This window comes from Mya arenaria, chromosome 2 (assembly GCF_026914265.1).
Source record: "Mya arenaria isolate MELC-2E11 chromosome 2, ASM2691426v1".
Classification (NCBI taxonomy): domain Eukaryota; kingdom Metazoa; phylum Mollusca; class Bivalvia; order Myida; family Myidae; genus Mya; species Mya arenaria.
The window spans coordinates 69,167,853-69,193,925 of NC_069123.1; the positions used below are offsets into that span (position 1 = coordinate 69,167,853).

Consider the following 26,073-nt stretch of genomic DNA (forward strand, 5'->3'; position numbering starts at 1 on the left):
GATGTAGATGCAATACTTAGTGTAGAATGGTTGTCATGAAGATGTAGATGTAATACATAGTGTAGAATGGTCGTCATGAAGATGTAGATGCAATACTTAGTGTAGAATGGTCGTCATGAAGATGTAGATGCAATACATAGTGTAGAATGGTTGTCATGAAGATGTAGATGTAATACTTAGTGTAGAATGGTTGTCATGAAGATGTAGATGTAATACTTAGTGTAGAATGGTTGTCATGAAGATGTAGATGCAATACATAGTGTAGAATGGTCGTCATGAAGATGTAGATGTAATACTTAGTGTAGAATGGTTGTCATGAAGATGTAGATGTAATACTTAGTGTAGAATGGTCGTCATGAAGATGTAGATGCAATACTTAGTGTAGAATGGTCGTCATGAAGATGTAGATGCAATACATAGTGTAGAATGGTCGTCATGAAGATGTAGATGCAATACATAGTGTAGAATGGTCGTCATGAAGATGTAGATGCAATACTTAGTGTAGAATGGTCGTCATGAAGATGTAGATGCAATACATAGTGTAGAATGGTCGTCATGAAGATGTAGATGCAATACATAGTGTAGAATGGTCGTCATGAAGATGTAGATGCAATACTTAGTGTAGAATGGTTGTCATGAAGATGTAGATGCAATACATAGTGTAGAATGGTCGTCATGAAGATGTAGATGCAATACATAGTGTAGAATGGTCGTCATGAAGATGTAGATGCAATACATAGTGTAGAATGGTCGTCATGAAGATGTAGATGCAATACTTAGTGTAGAATGGTTGTCATGAAGATGTAGATGCAATACATAGTGTAGAATGGTAAGTCATGAAGCTGCAGATGCAATACATAGTGTAGAATGGTCGTCATGAAGATGTAGATGCAATACTTAGTGTAGAATGGTAAGTCATGAAGCTGCAGATGCAATACATAGTGTAGAATGGTCGTCATGAAGATGTAGATGCAATACTTAGTGTAGAATGGTTGTCATGAAGATGTAGATGCAATACATAGTGTAGAATGGTCGTCATGAAGATGTAGATGCAATACTTAGTGTAGAATGGTCGTCATGAAGATGTAGATGCAATACATAGTGTAGAATGGTCGTCATGAAGATGTAGATGCAATACTTAGTGTAGAATGGTCGTCATGAAGATGTAGATGCAATACTTAGTCTAGAATGGTCATCATGAAGATGCCAATGAAAACTTGGTGTAGAATGGTCGTCATGAAGATGCCAATGAAAACTTGGTGTAGAATGGTTATCATGGAGATGTAGATGCCACAGTTTGTGTCAACTGATCCAAGAGTTAAAAGAGCTTTCATCATAATTTACAACAAGAGCACATTGGAGCAAACACTGACCCTTTTCTGTTTGTTTTTTAGTCAACATTGGGCAGAACTCATCAATTACTGAAGCCTGAGTTATGGGCCTTCATACAAGTGTGAGTTATTGGCCTTCATATACAAGTGTGAATTATGGGCCTTCATATACAAGTGTGAGTTATTGGCCTTCATATACAAGTGTGAATTATGGGCCTTCATATACAAGTGTGAGTTATGGGCCTTTATATACAAGTGTGAGTTATGGGTCTTCTTATACAAGTCTGAGTTATGGGCCTTCATATACAAGTGTGAGTTATGGGCCTTCATATACAAGTGTGAATTATGGGCCTTCATATACAAGTGTGAGTTATGGGCCTTCAATACAAGTGTGAGCTATGGGCCTTCATATACAAGTGTGAGTTATGGGCCTTTATATACAAGTGTGAGTTATGGGCCTTCATATACAAGTGTGAGTTATGGGCCTTCATATACAAGTGTGAGTTGTGGGCCTTCATATACAAGTGTGAGTAATGGGCCTTCATATACAAGTGTGAGTTGTGGGCCTTCATATACAAGTGTTCACTGCATTTCTTGTTGTCTTAATGTGTACCAAGTTTCATTCGAATATCTTAAAATACTGGTTTTCATGTAATGATCAAGGTTAGAGTTTTTTGCACTACATCACAATAAAGACACATGGGCAATCCAAATACATCTGGACCATTCTCCTTCAAAAAGCAGACAAGCTAACAAAGCAATAAAAAAATAACTATTCATTCACGTCAATGGATCTACAATTCCTTCTAACAAAAATATTGATATACTAATATCACAGGACATGCAAAGCAAAAGCTACAATTAGTTGCAATAGTGCCTTTATGTATGGATAGATAATAATTGCTGAACTTGGGTGAAATTTTGTTTGTGAAACTAGACCTATAACAGGAATGACAAATACCAAAACATACCGCCTGGCCACGGAACGGTAAACTATTTCATTAATATGGCGCAATAACTAGATGGTGGATTAAAACCAGTACAAGTATTTTAAGTTAAACATGTGTACCAAAAATTTATTAAATCCATTTTACCTGTATCGCCCTGACACCAAATTCTGGAAAATTCAAAGAAGAAAAGGACAAAAGTTGGTGGTTTTAAAACAAAGACAAATTCAACATGCTTTCCCTAGCATGGTAACGGTGTACCCAAAATTGTTTTAATCCGTCTACCCTATCATAAATAATAGTCCCAACACCGCTATATTCTTAAAAAAAATTCAAAGTTGAGAAAGTGGACATAACCCTGTAAAAAAATACTGGTAGTGGTTTAAAACCATTATCGAACTTGAACTGTACAACATGGTCTAAATACCTGTAAAATAACAAAGTCTGTTAACCATATCTGGAGTTATGTCCAGACATGGACTTTTTTGGTTAATAACTTTTTCAAAATCAAGTGGTTTGTAACAAAAGTCAAACATGACCTGTATTTTATGGTGTTAAACATTTGCTCCAATTTTTTTTAAGTCCGTCCACCCTTTCAAGAGTTATTATGAGTTATTATGAGGAGAGGACAGACCAAACTCACTCCTATATACCCCCGCGAACCCTTAAAAGAGTCCATTTAATTAGTGTTAATTAGAAAATTGCGTGAACATAACTTCAGTACATCATTTTAGTGATGTCACTTCAGAAATGTCCAGCTTAACATATTTGTCACTTCGTCACCGTTATTAAGCAATATGAAAACCAGAATCTGTAAGAGCAGTGAAATCAACAGCAGTGAAAATAACACATCTCACAGATAGGATAAACAAAACTTCTCTAACTCAATTTTCAATAAAAGCTATGAAATTTAGAAGCACATTTACATAAAGCCGGAACAAACATGCCTCAAACAAAACATGGAGATAGAAAGTACATGGCACCAATAATTCCCATCATTTAAAATGCTTTCTCGGGTAAAACAAAAGAAAACAAAATAAAAGTATTGTATGTATTTGAGACAAATAAAAACATAATTTCAATAATAATTTTTAAAATAACAAGAGCTGTCACAGAGACAGTGCGCTCGACTATTCCGCCGCTTTTCAGTGTAAGGATTGAAAATGTTTGGCGAAACATGCATGGATCACTGTTAGATTAGATTTCAATGCAATACATAATGTGCGGAGATATTAACATAAATGTGGTTACATGCAAAATTTTAACCAGAATTTTTAAGTGTAATAATAAAGGGCCATTATTTGCAAAACACAGTTATCTAACTTGATTATTCAATTAGGTTGGGTGGTTGAATACCATTGTATAAAGTCTCAATGCAATACATCAAGTAGTTGCTGAGATATTATCCTATGTGTGCTAACATGCAAGACCTTAACCAGAATTTCTAAGTCACATAATAAAGGAGCAAAAATTATATGTCACATAATAAAGGGGCAAAAAATATATAATATGAAAGATAGAGTTATCTTACTTGATTAAATAAGAAGGTTCAATGGTTGGGAGCCTGTGTGTAAAGTTTCAATGCAATACATGATGTATTTGCTGAAGCATTGACTTAAAATGGTTACAAGCAAAACCTTAACCAAAATTTCTATGTTGAATAAAAAAGGGGCCATTATTTGAATTTAATGCAAACTAGAGTTATCTTACTTGGTTATTTAAGTAGATTGGATGGTTGAGTACCATTTTATAAAGTCTCAATGCAATTCATCCAGTAGTTGCCGAGATATTAACCGATGAGTGCCTACATGCAAAACCTTAACCAGAATTTCTGAGTCGAATAATAAAGGGCAATTATTTGCATTAAATGCAAACTAGAGTCATCAAACTTGGTAAATTAAGTAGGTTGGATGGTTGAGTACCATTGTATCAAGTCTCAATGCAATACCTCAAGCAGTTGCTGAGATATTAACCTATGTGTGCTTGCACACAAAACCTTAACCAGAATTTCTAAGTCAAATAATAAAGGCCTATTATTGGCATTAAATGCAAACTAAAGTTATCTAACTTGGTTAATTAAGTAGGTTGGATGGTTGAGTATCATTGTATCATGTCTAAATGCAATACCTCAAGTAGTTGCTGAGATATTAACCTATGTGTGCTTGCACGCAAAACCTTAACCAGAATTTCTAAGTTAAATAATAAAGGCCTATTATTGGCATTAAATGCAAGGTAGAGTTATTAACTTGGTTAATTGAGTAGGTTGGATGGTTGAGTACCATTGTATAAAGTCTCAATGCAATACCTCAAGCAGTTGTGGAGATATTAACCTATGTGTGCTTGCACGCAAAACCTTAACCAGAATTTCTAAGTCAAAAAATAAAGGCCTATTATTGGCATTAAATGCAAAGTAGAGTTATCAAACTTGGTTAATTAAGTAGGTTGGATGGTTGAGTACCATTGTATAAAGTCTTGATGCAATACCTCAAGCAGTTGCTGAGATATTAACCTATGTGTGCTTGCACGCAAAACCTTAACCAGAATATCTAAGTCAAATAATAAAGGCCTATTATTGGCATTAAATGCAAAGTAGAGTTATCAAACTTGGTTAATTAAGTAGGTTGGATGGTGCTTGCACGCAAAACCTTAACCAAGGGGCGACGCCGACGCTGACGCTTGGGTGAATAGGAAAGCTCTCCTTTTTCTTCGAATAGTCGAGCTAAAAATGAGAACATATCACTAAAATAAACTAAATAGCTTCTGTTAAATTCCTACCTCTGTACGGTAAGGGCAGTGGTACTTGACCAGAAGGCACATACAGAGGCCAGTAACACGGACTGGTCAGTTATCACTTACACCTCGGGCCTGTGGCTCAGACTTTTTTTCTCAGATACATTTTCATGATAGAGATTTGCAGGCTAGGTTAAAGCCTTGAAATGCACGTCAGTTACATGAGATTTCTTTCTCTCTATCATTTCATCAATAAACAAGAAACGATGATAAATAATCTTAATAAAATCTTTCTTTTTTGTAATTATTCTATAGGGTGCATGTAAACAGAACTAACAAACAAACACAATATAAAACAATACTATAACAGTTGTACCATGTACTATAATCAAAGGGAATTATAAGATGAATTTATTAAGTTAAAGTTTAAGGACTCCATTCGTCCAATCTAAGTAATAGCAATGCAAAACTAAGTCCGTGAAAAGAAAACAGATTTATCAATGTCATGAAAGTCTCATGTCAGATCTCAATGTTTACAGTGAGATATCCTTGAACAATGAGTTATAAACAAGGAAATTACAAATATACTCAAAACAAGAAAAAGTCAAGATGCAACTTGAGTCATTAACTAAAGCAGTTAATTACAAACCAATAGTATGAAATATATACTGAAACAATGCTGTTGCATGCACTTGCCAGATCAGTCTTAAAACTACATAGTGTTATATATCTATAGCTCTTTATGACTAGGTCAACACTAATTAAAGCTTCTATGATTGTCCAGTGTAAATCTATGGAAAAAATATGCATTTTACCACCTACTGTGTCTTTCCATCACTTTAAATTTAGTGAATATCTATTGCAAGAAGGACTTAATGTTTCAAGTTTGAAATAACTGAACTTATCCTCACTATATTACTGTTAATGGGGGAAAATCCTTAAATTATGTTAATGTGATACACAGAATAAACTGTAATGCCAGTAAAATGACTGCATGATCAGAATCAGTGAGATCCTACATCAGAGAGAGTGTTTATCAGTCTTCCAGATGTACAGGAATAACAGTTGTTCTGTTATTTGTCCAGTACAAGTAGATTAACTTTCTGCTTCATCTTTTGTTGATGGCTTTAATTTTGCAAAAGCCAGACAAAAGTTAACAAATATAATACTTACCTTATACTTAATTCACTTATATAAAACATGTACGAAATTTAAAGAATCCTCAGTGATTCAACCATAAGAACAGGATCATCCAATCTCCCTAAAAACACTATAGATTTACCATTACAGTTTTGCTTCCTCAAAGGAAAGGTATTTATCAAAACTGCCATGATCTAAATATCAATAATATATATTTTTCCAAACAAATTGTATAATTCTTAAATACAACAGGTAACATTCTTGGCACCAATTTCTCAAGTTTGTGGATACTCGTGTACAATCTTTTCACAATCTGTAAGCCTCAGCTGACCTCTGTGACCTTGACCTCTGACATTTAGTGTTGGCCTCAATTGACCTTGAATTTCTTTTCTTCCCTGGAGCACGTGATCCACAGAAACAGGGGGTGAATGAATGAGATAGTAACTAGCACCAGCTGGAATATGTTGGCCTGAAAAAATACAGAAGATTGTTAGGGGTCTGATTAAAGCAATCCTGAGCAAAATGACATTTGACGTTATTCAGTATTACCTTTAATAGTTTGACATATTCAATTTGAAACTGAACTTCAACACCATACAGAGCCAGAAATCAAAGCTTGCCTGCCAAAAAAAGTTTTATTTATACTTCATATCAACCCCTCAAAAAGTGTTTTGCTTGATACAGTATTATTTACAGTAAAATTAACAGTCAAGTTCACCACCATCTTCACAATCTAGCAAGTCAATCATGGTTTTGGGGGTTTATCCCTTCAACAGATCTAGATATAGGGTACAGTGAATATACAACAATGCATTTTCATGTATTCATGAAAACAGCCCAGACATTATGCACATATTCCACCCTGTTCAGACAAAGGTACTCACATGCAGTGGGCCCTCTGCGTACATCTCAGACCACTTGAAGAAGGCAAACTGTAGAAAGCCCACCACACCCCCACACACAATCATCACACCATACAGCATGCCGAAATACTCACTTGGAAACCTATACAGGGAGGAAACTGATATGTTTATATTATGACATTGATAATTGTACAATGGAATAAAAAATCATGGAAATAAGCTTTGAGACATATTCAGAAAATTTGTATGTATTGATTTTGAATTTTAAGAGTTGATTAATCTCATCAAGGTCATCATTAATCTTTGTCTTTGTGTGATGAAATCAGGTGTTTGATATTAGCAATCAGAAATTATACCCAATTAATTTCCTGTATGAGTTATGAGCAGCCATTATCTTTACTTTTATCAAACTGAAAGTTTCCCTTGTTAAGTGTGTTATGCAATCAGAAATTATAGACAATTAATTTCCTGTATGAATTATGAGCAGTTTTTATCTTCTTTAGTTTTTATCAATTCTAATTAAAGTTGTTGGGCAGGAACCATTTTTCTATTTTAAGTAACAATGACCTTGACCTTGACCCATCAAAAGCAATCCCAAATCTAGCTTTTCACATAAGCTACCTACTCACCAACTTTAATTTCTATCCATCAATCCTTACCTAAGTTATTGGGAAAAAACATTTTTTTAAGGAACGGTCCTCTTCACCCCTACCCAAAAAGCAATCCCAAGGTAGCTCTCCACATAAGCTAGCTACAAACCAACTTTCATCACTATCCATCAATTTTAGCCTAATTTACTGAGCGAAACTATTTGACCCCGCCCTCTAAATAGCAATCCCAGGCTAGCTCTTCACATAAGCTACCTACACACCAACCTTCATAACTCTCCATTCTAGTAACCTGGTTTTTGTTGAAAACCTGGTTAAAAACAGGAAATATAAAATCTCATCATCGTTGTATTCTCTCAAATAACAAATATCTAAGTGGTAAAAGACTCACACAGCACTGAGGAAAGCAGCAGCCATACTATAGAGGAATGATCTGAACAGGGTCATCACGACAAAGATGAGGTAAAGCAGTCCTGTGGATGGGATGAGGACTAGGACTGACAGGAGAACTGCCAGCAGACTCCCCACGGCCAGGGGCAGGGCCGCTGGTAACACCTCACGGTAGGGCTGAGACTTCCCATCTGTAAGGAGAGAAATCATGTAACACTTAGACATACATCAATCAGGTAGAGAACACTAATCATGACAGGTTAATAACTGGGCAGCCAGAAGCACACCAAGCCAAGCAAACAGGACCTTACCAACATACAGAAACTGTAGAAAATAATTGTTTATGTTCCACGAATGATATCTCAATATAGGGTGTGTGCTCATTGGAATAGAACTGGCGTTGGGCACCAGTACAGAAATTTTCTTCGCCATTCTATTTTATAATTATTTCTTCCTTTGTTGATTAGAAACGCTGACCACCAAATTCCAAAACATATGAGAGCAAACATGCATAAGCTTACCTTTGCAGAGTTTCTTGACGAGATCATACACAATACCTGCCATCGGCGAGGTGATGAGACCACCCATCATGATGGTGAAACACATGTTGGTGAATTTACTCACTGAAATACACAAGTAGGTAAGATACATGTACAATTCATTTACAGGCAATGAGCATTTAGCAAATTTACTCTAAACATTAAATATTTTACAATGATTGTGAAGAAAGCTATGATAGCTTATACTAAGTCACTCTTGTTGGCACGATGTTGCGCTAGAGTGTGGTCTTGTGTTGTGGAGGAAACCGGAGTACCCAGAGAAAACCCACTTGTCCGGCTTGGTGACCACTAACCAAACTCACATGTACATTTAGTAAATTTATAGTTACATGCAATTTCAAATGTATATTGCACTACACATATAGGATTGGTCTTATTTTATGACTGTGTTCTTTATATTTGGTACACTTTGAAAATTATGATACCTACAGCTGATATGTTGTGAAGAACCATGTCATCATATCAGGAAATTGCTTCTTTCACTAAACATTTTTTATTAACTACCGGTACATAAAAAACCCAGGGGTAAAGAAAGTGACACTTCTCTATGCATTTGCCTAAAATCAGTTTGCAAAATGAAAACAAGAGGCCCAAAAGGGCCTATGCTCTACTGGCATGGCTTTTGTGGTCATATCAATCCAGAGCATGTATGTATGGGTAAAAGGCAACAGACATATACTTTATGTTTTGTGTTTGGGTTACCTGAAAACGTAGCACGTTCAACATCTGAGCCCAGAAAGTATTGTAAGCAGATTAGTTGCATGAACTATTTTAATATGTGCCAAGTAAAAGTCATCTGACAAAAAAAAATGCTTTCAAAACTGTACTCATAGTAAAATTTTCTGTAGTTTTAAAAGTTAAAAAAAGTTGGTCAAAAGGTCAAAGTCAAGGGCATCCTAGGACAACATTGATCAATTTGAACAAACATTCACAATCAATTGTGCTGAGATGGTTGCACGAACACACAAAAAGATTTTCAAACCTTTCCAGATTTATGTTTACCAAACCTGTGAACCCTGGGTGTGGCCAGTAATGACACCAGGTGCATAACTTAAACATTCACAACCAATTTTGTTAAGATGAATGCGCAAACTACAGAACTTAAAGCTAAAAAATGACCTTTGGGCTTTCAACAAGAACAAGGCAGAGTAATTCACAAAATCAACTGCAGAAGCAAAAAGCAAATTGTCTCTCAAAATCCTAGACTTGCAAATTGTCCCCCTTAACTCTAGACTTGAATTTACATGTACATGTAAACTTGGCTAAAAATAGAATTCGCTCATGCAGACCTGGCTAAAAATAGAAAGCATTTCTTTAAAACTTTCATGGCCCATAATCTAGGCATTTATGGGCGGATCTGGCTGGTTTTCGAAAGGAACCAAGCTCTAATGGATATCTAGATACTGTACAAGTTTCATCGAGATACAATCAAAACTGAAGACTGTATCGTGTTCACAAGCAATTGTTTACAGACGCACGAACACACGACCGCACGGATGCACATACTACGTACACATTACCATCGCATAAGCTCTTCTGGCCTTTGGCAACAGCATTGTAAATGTCAAAATGAGCAAAAATGGTATAAAACAAGAGGCACATCAGTGCCTGTGCTCCACTGGCCAAAAGGTTCAAGCAAAGACCACCTAACGAACATTTTCGTCAAGTTTCATAGAAATACAATCATCAATTTTTGAGGAGAAGTTATTTAAAAAAATTTTTTACATTAATAGCTCTGGCTGCCATGTTGTGCAGTGGACCGAAATGATTTGGGCAATTTGAGTAAAGGAGCACCAAACAAACATTTCTGTCAAGTTTTATCGAAAAAAGGTCATCGGTTTCGACGACAAGTCGTATAAAGTTTTTTTTATTTTTTAGCTCTGGCAGCCATGGTGTGCAGTGGACTGGAACCATTTAACAAATTTTGGTTAATGACCACCCAAGGAACATTTCTGTCAAGTTTCATCAAAATCTGATCATCGGTTTCTGAGAAGATGTTCTTTAAAGGTTTTTCTATTTTTTTTGCCCTGGCAGCCATGTTGTGCAGCGGACCGGAACCATTTGAGCAATTTTGGTTAAGGACCACCCAAGGAACAATTCTGTCAAGTTTCATCAAAATCTGCCTATCCGTTTCAGAGGAGATGTCGTTTAAAGATTTTGCTATTTTTAGCTGTGGCGGCCATATTGTGCAATGGACCAGAACCATTTGAGCAATTTTAATAAAGGACCACCCAAGGAACATTACTGTCAAGTTTCATTGCAATAGGATCATCGGTTTCTGAGGAGAAGTCGTTTAAAGGTTTTTCTATTTTTACCTCTGGGGGCCATCTTGTGCAGTGGACCGAAACCATTGAAGCAAATTTGATAAAGGACCACCCAAGGAACATTACTGTCAAGTTTCATCAAAATCTGCCGAACCGTTTCAGAGGAGATGTCGTTTAAAGATTTTGCTATTTTTAGCTCTGGCGGCCATATTGTGCAATGGACCGGAACCATTTGAGCAATTTTGGTAAAGGACCACCAAAGGAACATTCCTGTGAAGTTTTGTCAAAATCCACTTATCAGTTTCAGAGGAGATGTCGTTTAAAGTAAAAGTTTACGCACGCACGCACGCACGCACGCACGCACTCACGAAGGACAATCTGTGACGACATAAGCTCCATGGCCTTCGGCCAGTGGAGCTAAAAACTTATTAAACAGAAGTCAGACAGGAGAGGCTATGAAAGAGATGAAATGCCTTTTCTCTTCTACAGGTGTGTATTTTTAAATTCAGCCTCCACCTGCACCTGCAAAAAGTGTTGACATTTACTAGAGTACCGGTATCTCCCAAATATCTCATGATCTTCATCAGGTGACTAGTCATTGATCATAAGAGTTCTAACCTTCATCTTTGTCCTCATCGAAGAGCCTGTTGAGGTACTGGTTGATGCTGCCTACGAAGTAGTAGAACCTGACCTGAAGTATGGACAGCCACAAAACGTGGCTCACGAACATTGGCTTCAACATGCATGACCGTAGACTCGGACGGGTTGCCCTGGGAGGGTTGACTTCTACATTGGCTAAAATAATTATACTCACTGTAACTGTCAAACTCATTACAGTAGAAAAAATCACCACTCTTGTACTTATGTGTACTTATAACTATAGAGCTTTAAACCTCCTGTGTATGATTCGTGGAAGTCCTTGAATTTTTACATATATTCACTTCTTTATGTTAATTAAGAGAATAAAATGATAAACCAACCCATACATATTTAAACAAAGACAACAACAACAAAAAAAAATCCCCTTACCAGACTTATCGATCAGTTTGATCCCAACCTCCTCATTCTCTGCCACCTCTCTCTCTATGACCTTGACCTTTGGCCTGGGTATAAATTCCCGGGGCAGGAAAAAGAACGTACTGACCAGAACCAGCAGGTGGGCTCCACAGATCAACAGGAACATGTACTGTCGTGAGAAACCACCCTCATAGGCCAACTGGAACAAACATAATGACCTGTACAATAACTTTTCATTACCTGTACACGACAACCATTGTGTTCTTTTACTCAACAAGACAATCTTAATAGACTTCAGAATTCATTTACATTAAGCTATAGTTGACACTGCATTTCAAATTTCCGAAACTACCAAATTATCCATTGAACTACCCAAAATCTCTGTTATAACAATTCTTTCTAACAGAGTACATATGAAAGTTTCATTTTAAAAAGAAATAAAGAAAACAGCAATTTGTTAATATTTAGCATTTGAATTTTCATTTTGTGAAACCAAACATACTTCAGTAGGAGGCGAATTCTGTTATATGATTGTTCATAATCAATAGCATACACCTTGTTTTTTACCTAACAATACTTGCCTTGACCATGAGCAAGACGGCAGATGACATGTCAAATCCACCACATAGCAAGCCCACAAATGTGGAACTACCTGTTGAGAACAGGTTAGAGACCTACAAAAACAATATATACATGTGTATTTCACAGTTAGGCAATAGTTCTAAGAAAGAAATGTGATTACTGTGAAATCATTTATATTCGTTGGCATGAAATTTCGTGGTTTGCCGAAAAATAACAATTTCGTGGGTACTTGAATTCGTGGTTTTTCATTTTTGAATTTTTGTTCGAAACTGCAATCATTATAGATCGTCTGCATTATCTCCACGCGCCAGCCTGTGAATTTCGTTTTCTACGTCACACGGTTTATGACACTCGCTTAAGTGGTACGACATGCCAATTAGTGCATGTCAATTATCGATTTAATTGGAAATCAAGGTCATAAAAGAAGATGTACCCTGATCATAAATACAGATAGCCAAAGCCATTGAATGCCAATTAAGAATTTCGCAAACTGCGAAAACACCGAGAAGGTCCGTATATTTGAGAAAACAATCCCAAAAGATAGCTGATGTTTACAAATTTAATCACTTTGAATATCATGTCATTTCATATCATAATTTCAATATTTATTCAAACATTTTTGTTTAATAAGACAGTGTATTGAACGCGATGTTTTGTACATTGTCACGTTGGATGCTCAGAACCTCCAATGTAATCGATTAGTTATTCCAGTAAAGAAAATATCGAGAACCAACACTCATCACTCACATCGTGTTAGCCTTGAGATTTTTATGATTAGCACACGTTTAGGCACGTGCTTCTGTCATTTGGTTCATAAAACACATTAAAATGATTTGGTTTATTATTTGTTGAAGGCATATATAATATATGAACAAACGATGAAAGCAAGATATACAGTGAGACGGATATTTACGCTGTATAATGCGGCCTGTGTAACGAATAAACTAGAGTATGCACACAACATGGCAATTGAAAAAAAGTGAATAAAGGATCTATATTTCGTGGGATCTTGAATTCGTGGATCACCCAACCCACGAAAACCACAAACATTAATGCCCCACGAACATTAATGATTTCACAGTATCTGATTTAAAATAAATCTTGCACAGTGTCTTCCGATTGGTCTAATGTTCAATGTGGAACCTATCTGTGTGTTTGCCACAGGAATAGGGAAGCATACCTCTGTCTATATGATGGGAATGGGGATCCTACCTGTATGTTTGTGATGAGAATGGGGAGCATACCTGTGTGTTTGTTATGAGAATGAGGAGCATATATGTGTGTTTGTGATGAGAATGGGGAGGGTACCTGTGTGTTTGTTATGAGAATGAGGAGCATATATGTGTGTTTGTGATGAGAATGGGGAGCATACCTGTGTGTTTGTTATGAGAATGAGGAGCATATATGTGTGTTTGTGATGAGAATGGGGAGGGTACCTGTGTGTTTGTGATGTGAATGGGGAGGGTACCTGTGTGTTTGTGATGTGAATAGGGAGGGTACTTGTGTGTTTGTGATGTGAATGGTGAGGGTACCTGTGTGTTTGTGATGTGAATGAGGAGGGTATCTGTGTGTTTGTGTGAGAATGGGAAGCATACCTGTGTGTTTGTGGTGAGAATGGGGAGCATACCTGTGTGTTAGTGACAAGAATGGGAAGCATACCTGTGTGTTTGTGGTGAGAATGGGGAGCATACATGTGTGTTTGTGATGAGAATGGGAAGCATACCTGTGTGTTTGTGGTGAGAATGGGGAGCATACATGTGTGTTTGTGATGAGAATGGGGAGCATACCTGTGTGTTTGTGATGAGAATGGGGAGCATACCTGTGTGTTAGTGACAAGAATGGAAAGCATACCTGTGTGTTTGTGATGAGAATGGGAAGCATACCTGTGTGTTTGTGATGAGAATGGGTACCATACCTGTGTGTTTGTGGTGAGAATGGGGAGCATACCTGTGTGTTGGTGATGAGAATGGGGAGCATATCTGTGTGTTTGTGGTGAGAATGGGGAGCATACCTGTGTGTTAGTGACAAGAATGAGAAGCATACCTGTGTGTTTGAGATGAGAATAGGGAGGGTACCTGTGGGTTTGTGATGAGAATGGGGAGGGTACCTGTGTGTTAGTGTGAGAATCGGAAGCATACCTGTGTATTTGTGATGAGAATGGGGAGCATATCTGTGTGTTTGTGATGAGAATGGGGAGCCTACCTGTGTGTTTGTGATGAGAATGCAGAGCAAACCTGTGTGTTAGTGTGAGAATGGGGACCATACCTGTGTGTTTGTGATGAGAATGGGGAGCATACCTGTGTGTTTGTGATGAGACTGGAGAGGGTACCTGTGTGTTTGTGATGATAATGGGGAGCATACCTGTGTGTTTGTTATGAGAATGGGGAGCATACCTGTGTGTTTGTGATAAGAATGGGAAGCATACCTGTGTGTTTGTTATGAGAATGGGTAGCATACCTGTGTGTTTGTTATGAGAATGGGAAGCATACCTGTGTGTTTGTGATGAGAATGGGGAGCATACCTGTGTGCTTGTGATAAGATACGGGAGGGTACCTGTGTGTTTGTGATGAGAATGGGTACCATACCTGTGTGTTTGTGATGAGAATAGGGAAGCATACCTGTGTGTTTGTGATGAGAATGGGGAGCAAACCTGTGTTTGTGATGAGAATGGGTACCATACCTGTGTGTTTGTGATGAGAATAGGGAAGCATACCTGTGTGTTTGTGATGAGAATGGGAAGCATACCTGTGTGTTTGTGATGAGAATGGGAAGCATACCTGTGTGTTTGTGATGAGAATAGGAAAGCATACCTGTGTGTTTGTGATGAGAATGGGAAGCATACCTGTGTGTTTGTGATGAGAATGGGAAGCTAACCTGTGTGTTTGTGATGAGAATGGGAAGCATACCTGTGTGTTTGTGATGAGAATAGGGAAGCATACCTGTGTGTTTGTGTGAGAATGGGAAGCATACCTGTGTGTTTGTGATGAGAATGGGAAGCATACCTGCGTGTTTGTGATGAAAATGGGTACCATACCTGTGTGTTTGTGTGAGAATGGGGAGCATACATGTGTGTTTGTGATGAGAATGGGGAGCATACCTGTGTGATTGTGTGGGAATGTGGAGCATACCTGTGTGATTGTGTGGGAATGGGGAGCATACCTGTTTGTTTGTGATGAGAATGGGGAGCATACCTGTGTGTTTGTGATGAGAATGGGGAGCATACCTGTGTGTTTGTTTAGAGAATGGGGCGCATACCTGTGTGTTTGTGATGAGAATGGGGAGCATACATGTGTGTTTGTGATGAGAATGAGGAGCATACCTGTGTGTTTGTGATGAGATTGGGAAGCATACCTGTGTGTTTGTGATGAGAATGGGAAGCATACCTGTGTCTATGTGACGGGAAATGGGAGCATACCTGTGTGTTTGTGACGAGAATGGGAAGCCCTCCGATCCCCATCAATGACAGCCCTGGGAACATCAGCCAAGGGTGCTCTGAGGTTTACAAGGGAAAAGACAATATTTGAACTCTGGTAGCTACATGTGGTTACAAAAAGTATCAGAAAATTAAGATTAGCATTTAGTAAACAAAGTGCCAGTCTATTGATTACCATCAATATAATGATTTATATTTGCACCATAATAATTATATGCACCTATAATTTAAAAGCATACTATTTTTTAATAATCATAAATCTTAGCCGAAAAAAGAGCTTATAGACATTGTTTTGAAATGATATTGTTCTGATTAAGAGAATGTTAAAACAACATCTATGGCAAAGTTGTACTCCATAAGTGGTATGTTCTTGAATTGAACTTTAGTGCAGTACAAATCTGTATATGTACAACTGCGTATTTGTCCCCTCAACTCACCTTTACTGATAAAAGCCATCATCAATGTGCCAGCTACAAATGTCAAACTGAAACAAGAAGATACCTAGGCTTTATACACAACTCCAAACTAAAATCATTGTGAGAACTGAAAATTGGTGCATTTATATTTACAAGTCCAAATTAAATAAATAAAATTAAGACAATATAAATTGAGTTAAAAAAATCATCAGATGTTTTGTCAGAAATTAATTTATTAACTACTACTACTACTCCATCTAATGAACTTATAAGTCATGTGATACTACTTCATGTAATGTACTTACAAGTCAATCTAGTGTACTTACAAAGATAAGATTCTAGTGACACGAGTTCCATACTTGTAGTTGACGTGACCAAGAACAGCACATCCCAAACAAAACAGTGCAGAGCCAATGGTAAAACAGAGAGCATAGTTACTATCCTGGGGCTTGCATATCACATCCTTCCCCCCAGCAGGAGCGCCACTACCTGGCGACAGAGTGGCATCAGTACTGTTCACTATATACCCTGTGTTATTTCCAGTCTCATTCTGTGACTTAACCGGTACAAACGTCACGTCATGTGTTATGTTGCCCGATCCAGAAGTGTTCCCAGTACGTGGGCAAAGGTCTGCATATATTCCCTCATCTTTCAGTACAAACACAATAGATCCCCATCCATACAGCAAACCTCCAAAGAAAAGACATTCCATAAACGCCCATCCAGCAATGAGCCATTTTTTCCAACCGATGTCACCATTACTGGAATCTGACAGCACCATTTTTTAATCGTTTTTTCACTCAGCTTTATAATAGACTTAGGAAACCCTTAAATGTATAAAAATAAGGTCCTTTTAGAATAATATATTGAGTTTAACACCAGTGAATTTAGTCTTACAAGGATTGATCTTTGTCCAGGATTTTGAACAGATACAAATTATACAAAGTATTCCCAGTCATAACATTTTTTATACTATCCATTAAACCTCATGCTTTTCCATCATCAAAGTTTTCTCTCAGTCCAGTCACTCAATCATTCTAAATCATCTGTATATCATCCAACCATCTTCCCTGGGCAGCAACTGTTCATCCTGAAATATAATTATAAACTGTAATGTACACAAGTAACCCACCCACCTTACTCCATATACGTAATATAAGAGTAATAATACATTAAGAGCCTTAACATTTTAAGAAAATATATATATGCACTGGTAAACTGCAGTTTAACTATTACTGATATTAGTCTAGCTGGACAAATTCAAAATCAAAATAACAACATATATGTCAGATATATCCACTGCTCAAAATGATCCAAAACCTACAACACAAATCCTACTTCAAAAGAACATGCTTTGTTTAAACAACTACATCAGTTAGTGTTCACGTAAATGTTCAGTGCATGAGTGATGTCTGATGGATGCACTGGTAGTCAGCCAGCAGGCTACATGGCACATTCACTGCGGGTTTGGCAGGTCCCTCAATGCTATAACAGGTTGTATTATCCATCAACTCTTACTTTTGCCATTAATAGGTATCCTAGTGGTTAGCAGCGAAGCTTAAATCATTTTCTCCTCCAAAGTTGAATACTCCTTAAGCAAGTAACTATCATAGGGATGACACACTCAGAACATTTCTTTAACTATTTCACCCATCACTACTACAAATATTTAAGGCCCTCATAGTCAATTTATTCAGATACTGTTTCCTTAATCAATGGACACAGGTTATTTCCAATGACTTTCAATGACTTTCAAACAATTAATCTATTAATAGATGTTATCACCAAAAATATGTGAGGCCTTTAACACATTTTTTATAGGTAAACAAGGAACAAAAACAGAAGGAAAATAAATTTCAGGAAGATTTTCATTTAAGATCTGTCAGTATCATTACATCTCAAATTAAACTGTAACTAGAAGCGCCGCAATGCGACGAAACCAGGTTTTTGTTATGTATGGGCAATCAGAAATTATAGCCAATAAATTTGTTGTATAAGCAAGTTCAATCTGCAGCTTCATATAAGCTATATTCACGCTAAGATTCATCACTATCCATCAATTCTAACTAAGTTGTTGGGCAGAAAAACATTTTTCTATATTTAGGAACAGTGACATTGACCCCACCTCCCAAGCTAGCTCTTCACATAAGCTACATGTCCCTTCGCTCTAAGTTTCATCAATATCTATCAATGCTAACTAAAGTTATTGGGCAGAAACCATTTTTCTATTTTTAGTAACAGTGACATTGACCCCCACCCCCCTCAAAAGAAATTCCAAGCTTGCTCTTCACATAAGCTACTAGTACCTACACACAAAACTTCGTCATTATCTATCAATCCTAACAAAATTTATTGGGCAGAAACCATTTTTCTATTTTTAGTAACAGTAACCTTAGCTCCACCCCCCTCAAAAGCAATCCCAAGCTAGCTCTGTACATAAGCTACCTACACACCAAGTTTTATCAATATCTATCAATGCTAACTAACGTTATTGGGCTGACACCATTTTTACATTTTTAGTAACAGTGACCTTGACCATAGCCCCACCCCCCTCAAAAGCAATCCCAAGCTAGCTCTTTACATAAGCTACCCACACACCAAGTTTAATCAATATCTATCAATGCTATTAAAAGTTATTTGGCAAAAACATTTTCTATTTCAAGTAACAGTGACATTGACCGTACCCCCTCCCCACTCAAAAGCAATCCCAAGCTAGCTCTTCACATGCTACCTACACACCAAGTTTCATCAATATCTGTCAATCCTAACTAAAGTTATTGGGCGGAAACCATTTTTCTATTTTTAGTAATAGTGACCTTGACCTAAGCCCCTCCCCACTCAAAAGCAATTCCAAGCTAGCTCTTCACATAAGCTACCTACACACTAAGTTTCATCAATATCTATCATGCTAACTTATGTTATTGGGCAGAAACCATTTTTCTATTTTTATTTACAGGTGACCTTGACCTTAGCCCCACCCGCCTCAAAAGCAATCCCAAGCTAGCTCTGTACATAAGCTACCTACACACCAAGTTTCATCAATATCGGTCAATGCTAACTCAAGTTATTGGGCAGAAACCATTTTTCTATTTTAAGTAACTGTGACCTTGACCATTTTTCTATTTTAAGTAATAGTGACCTTGACCTTAGCCCCTCCCCATTCAAAAGCAATCCCAAGCTAGCTCTTCACATAAGCAACTTACACAAAGTTTCATCAATATCGGTCAATGCTAACAAAAGTTATTGGGCAGAAACCATTTTTCTATTTTAAGTAATAGTGACCTTGACCTAAGCCCCTCCCCACTCAAAAGCAATCCCAAGCTAGCTCTTCACATAAGCAACTTACACACCAAGTTTCGTCAATATCTAGGCAGAAGCTATTTTTCTATTTTTAGTAACAGTGACCTTGACCTTAGCCCCACCCCCCTCAAAAGCAATCCCAAGCTAGCTCTTCCCATAAACTACCTACACACCAAGTTTAATCAATATCTATCAATGCTAACTAAAGTTATTGAACAGAAACCAATGTTTGACGCCCGCCCGCCCGCCCGCCCAACAACAACCTCATTCTAATAACCCGGTTTTCGTTGAAAACCTGGTTATAAACTGGCTGAGTATTGGTTAAATGCAACTCAAGTCACTGTGTGGGGATCAAAAACTTGTTTAATTTAAGCAATTCACTGGCCCAAATTTCTTGACACTTCGAAGCTTAACAGGCCTAAGTTGCTTATTTCAGTTTTAAGCCAAAATAAATGTACATACTGTAGCGATTTTTTATAAATGAAAAATGGTTTAGTTTGATAATCGTAATGATAATTCCTATCTAAAGTATTAAAACTTCTAAAGGAGTACATGAAACGCAAAATATTGAAAGACAAAAATAGTGGGTTTAGCTTAATCCTGTTATAAGAGACTTTAAGAAGTTTCGAGAAATTGGGGCCTGGTTATTACTCTGTAGCAACTTGGGGCGACATGGCAGCCTACTGAACTTGGCATGTTCTGCCCATACACATGTTATCAAAGTTTGATGATAATTGATCAAAAGCACCTCAAGATGCAGCATGAAGAACAAAGCTTGTGTAATCCATTATAAATATGTCTTGTTTAACAAACAGTTGTATAGGAAAAAGATCGAGTATTGCTCACCTGTGTATCAGAGATTTTCATCAATTTGGAACAGTGTATAATATGAAGTTTAAAAGGTATCACATTCCGAGTTTAGTTGTGCAAGTTTTGTGAACGTCAACAATATCATTCTAGACTCAATCTCACTTTCTAACTTTCGCGTATAACAGAATCATTGATTTATTTTTGGTGCAAATTACTGCCTTTTAAAGGCTGGTTTCCCTTTGTGAAAAAATTATCCATTTCCCCCTAAAATTTTATATTTTTTTCTAAATTTGATAAAAGATTACTTCAATGAATAAAAAAGGAATAAATTTCTTGAAAAATATAAACAAAATCTTGACAAGAATGACTGTTTCACAGCGTAATGTATGCATAAATACGTGAAAACATGTATATTTGTCATTATATAAGCTATTTTGGCCTGATTTGTATTTTTCCCAAAGTCAGCTTTTTTTCCCAAGTTCATCAAGGGCAACATTCTGAATTAAGTTTAATGAATATTGGACCAAATATTATGTCTATAGTGTGTTCCAATTTTTCCCTAAGATTCGACCAACTGACCTAGCTTTTAATCCAATGAGACCCTCTTTTAATGCAGGAAGATTTCATCAAGGGTAACATTCTATATATAGTTCTGGACAAAAAGAATCGAAGACTTGAACGAGTAACTTATTTTTTATCAACATTATCCAGTTTAAATTTCTCCAATAATTCATCAAGGGAAACATTTTGATTAAGTTTAATAAATATTGGACCAAATTTAATAGAGTGTTTTATCTAGTGACCTAGTTTTTTACCCAATTTGACCCACTTTCACAAGCAGTCAATGGTACATCAGGGGTAACATCCTGACCAAGTTTGAACATAATCTAACCAATATGACCAAGATATCTACCCTTTCAATCATACCCTATTTGAAATTACCTGCCCTTTGATGATGTCAAAAGGGGATAGCTGATGTAAGCTTTCTTGTTATATCTTTATTTTTGTCTTTTGTTTGCAGTCGAACAGAATCTCTTGTGTTCCTGAAAGTAATACAACTTGCCATGATGAAACACCTGCCAAATGAACATTGAAGCAAAAAGAAACCAAAGTGTTGCAGCTGAAATAATTCATGTGGAAAGAGCAATTAATATATTTAAGAACTTAATAACATCTTCCATCAGGTGATTCCATTGTCACCTTTCGGTTGCATCAATCAGATATGATTTGTACTCAATTAAATAAATGTCAATCCAGGACCTTATTATATCTTGTCCAAGCAATTAGTACAAGAGTTTGTCAAACATTATGCACCCCCTGAGCACCATGTTGTCAGGATTATTTGGACAATTGAATGAAATATGCATGTACCGAAATGACAGCTGACTTCGTCATTGATATTGGATGCCTTTGATGCAGTTTTAAGATTATGACCATTCAAAGTGAGAGGATAGTTGGTACAGTTTTTAATCATGTTCAGATGATGACTGATATTTGCAGATAAAATGTATCCTCTTATCAGCAGGGAATAAGAAAATATGACAAAAGTTGAATGATGACTATGAGTTAAGACTATGACCTTTGACTCTATCACCTCAAAACCCAGGAGTCATCAACTGGCAACCCAAAACCTAAATGTCAAGTTTTAGGGCCATGCAAAGTTATCACACAGACAAGCTTTTTGTGTTCAAGGTCACTGTGACATTTACCTTTGACCTGTGACCCCTAAAATCAAAAGAGGTCATCTACAGGTCAGACCAAACCCCAAAGTAAAGTTTAAGTTCCATAGGTCCAGGCATTGCTGAGATATCACTAGGAAAATCTTTGATAACTTTTTCGCGTTAAAAATCACTGTGACCTTGACCTTTTATCCGATGACCCTAAAATCAAGGGGTCATCTACTGGTCAGGCCCAACCTCTAAGTCAAATTTAAGGGCCATGGATGCAGGCATTGTCCAATTATCACCCCGACAACCTTTTATCATTTAAATTCACTGTGACCTTAACCTTTGGCCCGATGACCCCCAAAATCAATAGGGGTCATCTACTTGTCAGGCCCAACCTCCAAGTCCAGTTTGAGGGCCATGGGTGCAGGCATTGTCCAGTTATCACTCTGACAACCTTTTATCATTCAAGGTCACTGTGACCTTAACCTTTGACCCGAAGACCACTAAAATCAATAAGGGTCGTCTACTGGTCAGGACCAGTCTCCATGTCAAGTTTGATGACCATAGGTCAAGGCATTGTTGAGTTATCACTCGAACAAGCTTTAAAATCCTTTTACCATTAAAGGTCACTGTGACCTTGACCTTTGATCCGATGACCACCATAATCAAAAGGGGTCATCTACTGGCCCAATCTCATGTCAAGTTTGATGACCAAAAGTCCAGAAATTGTTGAGTTATCACTTAAACAAGCTTTTGTCTACCGACGGACGGACTGACCGACATGTGCAAAGCAATATACCCCTCTTCTTTGAAGGGGGGCATAAAAATTTAAATGTTCAAACTGGAGACTTCAAATGTTCAAATTTTAATCTCACATGTTTAGGCATGTCAAGTGGTACATTTTGTATTATTACATAAAATTTGTATATTAAACTGTCAAGGTACATGGTTTGTTTGTTAATCTGTATTCTTATGTTTACATTAATAAATCCATCAATGCATAAGTAGTTTTTGCGCAGACAGGAGCATGTGTCATCTGACCTTTAAATATGTTTTTGATATGGCAAATCATTCACATACAAATTGGTTTGTACCAAAAGTTGGTAGTTATTCCCATCGGGATTCCGGGTTAAAGCATATTACGTGTATAAAATATATATTATATAACATTATAAAAACAAGAAATATTACCATTTATTAATATTAGTTCCGTACACAAAAAATAAATATCCAACGAATAATTATGAGTTTGATAGGTTTTAGATTTAATTCTGTCAAAACATAGCAATATATAAAAAGGGCACCTGCAAGGGTGCAGTTCACAGTTTTACAACAATTCGAACACTTCTGCCATGGCTGAGTTGTTACGATTGTCTTTACGAGGTCTATCTTGAAGCTTGTCGAAATTGGCCAAGTTATAATGATTGGGTCGAGTTGTTCCGCTTAGCATAATTGTTGTCTGTGACAGTCAAGTTTAGTTTTATTGGGAAGGTAAAACATATGCTTTAATGCATTAAATGCTTGTTTTGTGCAAAACTTTGCACTTACATGGTAAAATATGAATGTAATGTATACTCATTTAACCAGTTGACGCGAAAATGTATAACTATTTCAATAAATCAATATGAGAACATGTCAAGTACATTTCCGATTTACTAACCATGGAGACTATAGTAAATAAGGTATTTCAATTACAAACAATGTATCACTATGAAGAAAAAAGACAGTCAATCTTTAAATACCTTGCTCCTGGTACCTCTGACTTCTGCTATTATCCCAATTACTAAACACTCGAATTTTTTAGAAATGCCAATGTCAAGGTTGTCTGGTATCTAGCGTGCTCTTCTTAACAGGTGTATGAAATAGCTAGGGCAGGAAACCAAGCCTAATGTCGGGAGAGTATAAAATCCGGCCCTATAAGGTCTCTACAGAGGTATAGGTAAGAAAAACACGGCCCTAGTGTCTAACTTTTTTTAATTCTTTACCAATTTAATAAATTTTGGTATCGTGTAAAAGAAGAAACAACCAGCTTTCAGAAAATGATTTTGGTTTTTAATTTCTAGCTTAAAAAATTATGCTAATATTATCGTAAAGTCATCGTTGAAAATCGCGTATTTTCACAGTGAGAGACAGGTATGAAAACACGGCCCTAGGGTCTTACTTTTTTAATTCTTGATACCTTTTTAAAGTTTTGGTATTATTGTAAAGAAGGAACAACCAGCTTTCAGAAATTGCTTTTTAATTTTAGATTATAAGCTATGCAAATAATGTCTAAAAGTCATCGAAGCGCAAGTATGGGAAAACACGGCCCTAGGGTCTTACTATTTCAATTCTTTATTAATTTAATAAATTTTGGTATCGTTGCAAAGTAGAAATAACCAGCTTTTAGAAAATGTTTTTGGTTTTAAATTCCTACCATTATAAGCTATGCAAATAATGTACAAAAGTCACCGTTGATTTTCGCGTAATATAGCACAGAAGCGCAAGTATGAAAAACACGACCCTAGTGTCTAACTATTTTAATTCTTTATCAATTTAATACATTTTGGTATCGTTGCAAATAAGAAACAACCAGCTTTCAGAAAATGTTTTCGTAATTAACATCCTATTGTGAAAGTTATGATAAAATTGCCTTAAATTCATCTTTGCAAACGCGCTATACCGTAAAGTGATAACAGGTATGACAAACATCGTTCTGTGGTATTATTCCAATATGTCTAAATTAACTTTGTAATTCACGGGCTTTCAGAAGCTGCTTTTTTGTTTTAAATTTATATATTGAGTATAATGAAAATGTCTCAAATTCATCGCTGAAATTCTCACAATGCCGCACCTGATCTAATTATTATAATTTTTAAATCAATTAATTAGATAATTGTGTCAATGCAAAGAAGAGACCACAAGCTTTAATTTGATGTTCTTGTTTTTAGTTTATATTTTGTTTAAGTTTATATCTTAAGGAAATATAATTTAATTAACATAAACTCAGCGCTGCAAATTGCTGTTAAGAGACATAATATACACATTATTGGCATTCATAAAAACAACTCCATTATATCAGATAAAAGATCAGTCCGGTTGCATTGCCGGTGGGTTCCTTAAAAAATAATTATAATCGTGAATAATTTGCTTACTTAAATAAGCTTTAAAACATCATTTTCATATATTATCTTTTTTGAAACATAAGATTTATTGGTTGGCTGACCACTGAAAGTGGGAAGGTGAGCTATTGGCTGCCCTTATTGGCTTAGCCACGCCTACTTACGGTAGCGCTCCGTTCGATCAGACAAGAGTTTCGGTGTGTCTTCCCTGTTTGTTGTTGTTGTTGAGTTTATAAAGGTCTGCCCGCGCCCTATAATGGCTGCATTATGGCTTGACCCCGTCACATCCCCAAGTGTGACTAAAACAGAATTTTGAAGCCAAAGGAGGAGTTTTACTCCCATTGGTTGATGGGATATTCGCCAAAGGAGTCATTTTGTATCCAAAATGCCGCGAAACCGGCGATGAATGACATTTAGAGTGGTCCCACAGCTCTAAACTACTAAATGTTGTTATTGTTGTGGTTATAAAGGTCTGCCCGCGCCCTATAATGGCTGCATTATGGCTTGACCCCGTCACATCCCCAAGTGTGACTAAAACAGAATTTTGAAGCCAAAGGAGGAGTTTTACTCCCATTGGTTGATGGGATATTCGCCAAAGGAGTCATTTTGTATCCAAAATGCCGCGAAACCGGCGATGAATGACATTTAGAGTGGTCCCACAGCTCTAAACTACTAAATGTTGTTATTGTTGTGGTTATAAAGGTTTGCCTGCGCACTATGGCTGCATTATGGCTGGCTTGAGCCCGTCACATCCCCAAGTGTGACTGAAACATATGTTTGAGGCCAAAGAAGGAGTTTTATTCCCACCAGTTTGTGGGGTATTCGCCAAACGAGTAATTTTGATCCCAAAATGCCGCGGGCCCTTCAATGAATGACACCTAGAGTGGTCCCAGAGCTCTGACTATTGGATTTGA

At 36.8% G+C, this 26,073-nt stretch overlaps 1 protein-coding gene across 3 annotated transcripts; it reads right to left on the reverse strand.

Annotated features, from left to right (window-relative positions):
• Positions 1-3,315: 3,315 nt before the first annotated feature.
• Positions 3,316-23,885, reverse strand: LOC128211375 (equilibrative nucleobase transporter 1-like). 3 transcript variants are annotated; one of them, XM_052916099.1, is made up of 12 exons: positions 23,801-23,824; positions 21,334-21,434; positions 16,608-17,371; positions 16,303-16,349; positions 15,848-15,924; positions 12,432-12,524; positions 11,863-12,049; positions 11,452-11,628; positions 8,531-8,632; positions 8,011-8,200; positions 7,033-7,153; positions 3,316-6,617 (listed from the first exon to the last, which is right to left on the reverse strand). In XM_052916099.1, the coding sequence occupies exons 3-12, from the start codon at positions 17,060-17,062 to the stop codon at positions 6,516-6,518; spliced, it is 1,551 nt and encodes a 516-aa protein (XP_052772059.1). In that variant the 5' UTR covers positions 17,063-17,371; positions 21,334-21,434; positions 23,801-23,824; the 3' UTR covers positions 3,316-6,515. The 3 variants fall into 3 exon arrangements, with proteins under 3 accessions (XP_052772059.1, XP_052772068.1, XP_052772077.1); XM_052916108.1 differs by lacking the exon at positions 21,334-21,434 and having other exon boundaries at positions 23,801-23,885; XM_052916117.1 differs by lacking the exons at positions 21,334-21,434; positions 23,801-23,824 and adding an exon at positions 17,800-17,972.
• Positions 23,886-26,073: the final 2,188 nt, after the last annotated feature.

Coding starts and splice junctions, on each gene's coding strand:
- LOC128211375 (XM_052916108.1), bottom strand. CDS start 17,062: ATGGTGCTGTCAGATTCCAGTAATGGTGACATCGGTTGGAAAAAATGG. Junction 8,633..11,451: donor CGATGAGGACAAAGATGAAG/GTTAGAACTCTT, acceptor TGTGTATTTCAG/TGAGTAAATTCACCAACATG. Junction 7,154..8,010: donor GCTGCTTTCCTCAGTGCTGT/GTGAGTCTTTTA, acceptor CTCCCTGTATAG/GTTTCCAAGTGAGTATTTCG.